Source organism: Priapulus caudatus, unplaced genomic scaffold, assembly GCF_000485595.1.
Source record: "Priapulus caudatus unplaced genomic scaffold, Priapulus_caudatus-5.0.1 Scaffold105, whole genome shotgun sequence".
NCBI classification, from domain to species: Eukaryota; Metazoa; Priapulida; class Priapulimorpha; order Priapulimorphida; family Priapulidae; genus Priapulus; species Priapulus caudatus.
Window position 1 is genome coordinate 357,550 of NW_014577166.1, and position 5,620 is coordinate 363,169.

The window sequence follows — 5,620 nt, forward strand, 5'->3', positions numbered from 1 at the left end:
TGGGGATAAATTTTTGGTCACATCAGTTGGACCATTTGCTTAGATTACATCTATGGCAGAATGTGCTATAGCCCTGCGGCAGCGATCCGCGGGCTTATAGTACTAGAGCTAACCCTACATGTACTTACCAAAGCCTACGTGATGGCGCATAATACGAATGAACAGTTCAATGCTCTCATCAAGGAGAAAGGTGGATGGATGGGTGAATATAGAACGCAATCAGACACTGATGAATAGATGAGTAGGAGGAGAATGCACAAACCGGAGGAGGGTGTCCGCGGAGGAGAAAGGTACAGACACCGGAAAGGGATGCACACAGGAGAAGGGGTAGAGGCTGCTCACAGAGGTGTATATAGACATAGAAAGAGGGTGGGTACAGTAGGGTGTAGAGTCATGCGAAGTAGGTATACATAGACGTGTATAGACAATTATACATCGAAAGAGGGTGGGTACAGTAGGGTGTAGAGTCATGCGAAGTAGGTATACATAGACGTGCATGTATATAGACAATTAGACATAGAAAGAGGGTCGGTACAGTAGGTTGTAGAGTCATGCGAAGTAGGTATACATAGACGTGTATAGACAATTAGACATAGAAAGAGGGTGGGTACAGTACGGTGTAGAGTCATGCGAAGTAGGTGTACATAGACGTGTATAGACAATTAGACATAGAAAGAGTGTGGGTACAGTAGGGTGTAGAGTCATGCGAAGTAGGTATACATAGACGTATATAGACAATTAGACATAGAAAGAGGGTTGGTACAGTAGGTTGTAGAGTCATGCGAAGTAGGTATACATAGACGTGTATAGACATAGAAAGAGGGTGGGTACCGTAGGGGTGTAGACATAGGAAGTGGGTGTACACAGACGTGTATAAACATAGAAAGAGGGTATACATGCACACCGAGGAGAAGGGGAGTAGACAGGAAGCGGATTCTTACAGAAGGGTCTAGACATAGGAAGAGGGTTTACACAGATGATAAGGGGGTATACATACGGAAGGGTTACACACAGAAAGAGACGCCGAAGTAGAATACGTCGTCGCTTGGTCGATAAAAGTTATTAGTCGGTGTTGCGAAACCATCGTAGCTGAGAGTAGTTAAGAAATGTAACAACTATGGAAGAGAAAATGTCACCACAGCACATCATCGTATATTAAGATGGCGATTGTGTATCTATCTATGTGTGTGTGCGTGCGTGCGTGCGTGCGTGTGTGTGTCGTGTATCACCATTGTCTGAACAAAACGACAGATGCGACGCGCACGCACGAACAACGTGTTACTATAATGAGAGGTTTTAGATGGTGATGATGGCAGCCACGCGTTGATGGCGAGATCTCTCCCTTTCTCCCTCCTCCCTGCCTCTCACACTATCATCCTCTCTCGCTCGCTCTCTTTCTCTCTTGTATGCACTCATCCCTCCCTCTTTGTCTGCTTGTCTCTCTCTCCTCCTTCCTCATTTCCCGCCTGTCTCCGGCTCCATCTTTCAGTGTCTTGCTCTCTTGCTGTTCCCTTTCTATCCCTCTCTATTGTGTGACACGTACCACAACACACAACAACGTACGCGTTATAAACAGCTGGCTGTGCAATATGCTACTCTACCCGTGTTAGCCAGCCTACCTGACTGCGATGTCTGCACACCGTGGGTTCGGCGCATCTCTTGCAAAGCCGCGCTCTTGCTCTCGGCTGTTGATGCTGTTGCTGCTGCTGCTACTGCTGCTGGCGCTGCTGCTATTGCTGCTGCTGCTGCTGGTGCGCGTCACGTCTCACTCAGTGTCCTCTGCCTCACACGGATTACAGATGCATATAGTCAGTATTAGTCACAGGTTATAATTTAGCAAATGGATGCTCGCCGGCGGCAGCAGAGAGGTCTCAGACATCCTACTCATAGAATAGTGCTCGGGTTATATTAGCTGCTGCTGCTGGTGATGGTGACGATGTTGATTATGATGATGATGATGATGATGATTATGACGATGATGATGATGATGATGATGATGAAGCTACTTACGGTTATGGGTGTTGCTGTTGCTGCTGTCGCTGCTGCTGCTGCTGCTGATGAATACGTTGATGGTGCCATTGACAATTATCATGTTGTTTCTACTGCTACTGATGGTGATGGTGCATGGTGATGACAAGGATGACGATGACTGAAGTTTCAGTGCCAGCGACGACGACAATGATGACAGTGCTGCTGCTACTGCTGGTGCTGCCGCCACCACTGCTCGCTGCTACTGCTGCTGCTGCTGCTGCTGCTGCTGCTGCTGCCTGTAACAGCGAACAAAGCAAGGGCTTAGCGACGAGCGTCGTCCTGTCGTTTGATCAAGATGATTGGAGTAAAAACCGACACGGGGGGGGGGTGAGAGGCCTCACGTGCGTCGCGTGGGCGAGCGCACGGAAGCTAACCGTCAACAGTCGTTCGCTAGTTGTCGTGAGGACATTATCCTTTTCACGGGGGATGCGCGAGAGAAACTTTACGCGCGCAGGCACGCTGTGAAGCCAGAAGGACGGTGACGCCAGCTGGAGCTTCGGTCACCTTCCCATCGGTGTCTTAGCGACAACGGGGATCTGGTTTTCGAGCGGACGGGGTTTTCGTTTCTCACCGAGCTGTCGGGTTTTCTTACGAAGTTGTCTAGTTTTCTCGTGTGAGGTTAGCACTACGTGTCCAGGGCAGGTTTTACCCGAGGCCAGATCCTTCTCTTTTAACAGTGTGTGCGTATGCCCGACCAGGACACTATAGAACTAAAGCCCATTCCCATCTCAGCCCCTTCCACAGTGTGAATGTGGATGGCATGCATTGAATATATATCCGTGTTTCAGTATGTCCTCAATGTCCCATAAGCTAGTTTAGCAATTTAGCCGTACAGTCTCAGTGCTGAAGGAACATGTAGTGCATAGGTACCTATCATGTATTTATTATGTATGCATATAACAAGAAGTATGTGCTTGTAAGTCGTGCATAATTCGTGCGTAAGTTGTGCGTAACTGTTTGCGTTTTTCTTTGCTCCACAGAGAGAAGTGCCTTAAGGAGAAAAACAGGCGGGATCAGGAGAACGGCTACATAGAAGAGCTGGCAGAGCTGATCTCTTCCAGCATCGGTGATATGAACACATTCTCTTTAAAGCCTGACAAGTGCGCCGTACTGCAAGAGACTGTCAAGCAGATACGTAGAATTAGAGATCAAGGTGAGAGATCGCGTCGTTGTGTGTGCTGCATGTGGTTTGCGCAATTATCTGCGTGTATCCTGGTTTGTGCATCTATTTGCGTGCATGCATGTGTGCGTGGCTACGTGCGTGCCTGCGGGCGTGACTGGATGTTTGTGTGCGTGCCTGTGTGAGTGATTGGATGCCTGTATATGTGCATACATGCGTGGGTGCGTGCGTGACTGAATGCTTCTGTACGTGCGTACATGCGTGCGTTGGTGCGTGCGTGCGTGCCTGCGTGTGTGACTGAACGCCTATGTATGTGCGTGCATGCATGCCTGGGTGCGTGCGTGCGTGCGTGACTCAATGCCTGTGTGCGTGCGTACGTGTGTGCATGCGTGCGTGAGTGTAAGTTGCTCGTGATCGTGTGTATATGTCATGGTTACGGATCTGTTATGATCTGATGGGCGTCTTTCCCACGCGTTTTCTTACATTCAGAGGCTTCTATTCAGCAATCAATTTGATTTTAATTGTGGTTGAAATTAAGCTAGGCACAACAACGTTCTTCTAAAATGTGACCCGCTCCAGCAAAACCAGGATTAAGTAGGAAATTCTACAAATTGAGTTATGTGCATATCTGCATGAGTAGATCATTTAATCACCTTTAAAATGATATATAATATTTGGCTATATCTAAAGAATTGACCGATCTACAGCAATTTGAAGATCGGAAACCGACTTATTCCGGAATATGCAGCTTTTGAGATAAAGCGTTCCGGGTAAGGGGCCCAGTCGGGGATGAGCGGTCAGGGGCCCTTGAAAAAAAAATTTTTTTAATTAAAAATGGTCATAAAAATCTAGAGATATCTGAACCTATATATATCCGGATTAAATATGCACTTAGGAACTTATTTTTGTAAAAATCTCATTTTTGTCCAGGTAGGCCATTTTCAGCATTGACATATGTGTGCGTGCTCATTACTCAAAACAATGACTTGCGACTTAGTCCGTATTATGCTGGAGCGGGTCACAAATATTTACTCAGGGGATGTTCATTGAAATGTGCCAGCAACTATAGTGTTCCACTGTTGCGATGACTCGTGACTTCCAACGTGTGAATAAATTCGTAGACAAAAAAAAAACAGGCAGACAAGCGTCTTCTCCATGGTAGTAGTAGTAGACCACGTATTCACCCCCCTCGTAGTTGTACGCTTGATGACGAGTGCGAGTGAAGTTAGACCGCCAATAGTAGGGCTATAACCTGAACGTAAATAAATAGACATGATTCTGCTGTCTTGGCAGCCCACCCCCCCATCCCCACCACCATCATCATCATCATCATCATCGAGCTACCGGCATCCGGGATCCGTGACCCCGTAGGCTCTGATATGGACCGTGGCTATCGGCAGTTTGCGGTCACTGACTGACAGATGTCCTTTTTCCTGTTCGATCGATCATGGCGGTGAATTTCGGCCGGCGATAAACCCGGTGACCAGCTTAAATACCTCGATATTAAATAGACAGGCGGCGAACACGGGCGTGCTTTGTTGTGCACGGGAGGTCTCAATGAGAGCGGTCATGCGGAAACGGTCGAGTTAGGGTAGCTAGCCCTAATAGCAGAGCCATAAGCGCGAGATTCGTGGCGCGGCGCATTCGTGGAATAATAGTTTCTCATATTGCCTCATTGCAGCGAATCAATCTAATGGAAGGAACTATTCGCGTTGCATTGTAACCTGTTTTCCTTTTCCTGCCGATCTGATGTTGATGGGGCGTCATTTGTGCGTGTTATACTTTTATGTTCTCCGATATTCTCCTCCCCATCTGCTTGCTTGCCCCTAGAACTCTACTCATCTCTCATCTAGCTCTCTCTCGCTATCGCGCGCTCTATCTCTCTCTCTCTCTCTCTCTCTCTCTCTCTCTCTCTCTCTCCTCTCTCTCTCTCTCTCGTCTCTTCTCTCTCTCTCTCTCTCTCCTCTCTCTTTCTCTCTCTCTCTCTCTTTCTCTCTTCTCTCTCTCTTCGCTCCTCTCTCGCTTCTCAGCTCTCGCTCCATCTCTCTCTCCTCCTCGTTCTCGTCTGTCTCGTCTCTCTCTTCTCATCTCTCTCTCCTGCTCTCTCTCTTCTCTCTCTCTTATATCATCTAATCATATTGAAATCTTATCCTCTCTCTTCTCTTTGTCTTTATCACAGAAATATGGGGAAAGGTAGACGAGTGACGAACTCTTATCACTTAGATCCTCAGGCTCATCATCTCTCCTCTTTATCTCTCACGTCACTCATTCCGTCTCTCTTTCTCTCATCTCTCTTTCTCTCGCCTCTGACTCAGCTCTCTCTCTCCTCCTTCTCTCTTCTCTCTCTCCTCTCACTCCTCTCCTCGTTCCACGTCACTCTCCTCTACTCTCTGGACTCACCCTTCTCTGACTCTCCTCTGCTTCTCTCCTCTCCTCGTCTGCCTCTCCTGCTCGTACTCTACTCGGCTC

At 47.8% G+C, this 5,620-nt stretch overlaps 1 protein-coding gene across 1 annotated transcript in view; it reads left to right on the forward strand.

The window, feature by feature from the left end:
• LOC106805199 (nuclear receptor coactivator 2-like) overlaps positions 1 to 5,620 on the forward strand; it is a gene marked incomplete in the record, with an annotated part of 120,763 nt that overhangs the window by 87,799 nt on the left and 27,344 nt on the right. Inside the window, 1 exon segment of the mRNA XM_014806699.1 lies at positions 3,012 to 3,184. Coding sequence (XP_014662185.1) covers positions 3,012 to 3,184 — 173 coding nt within the window.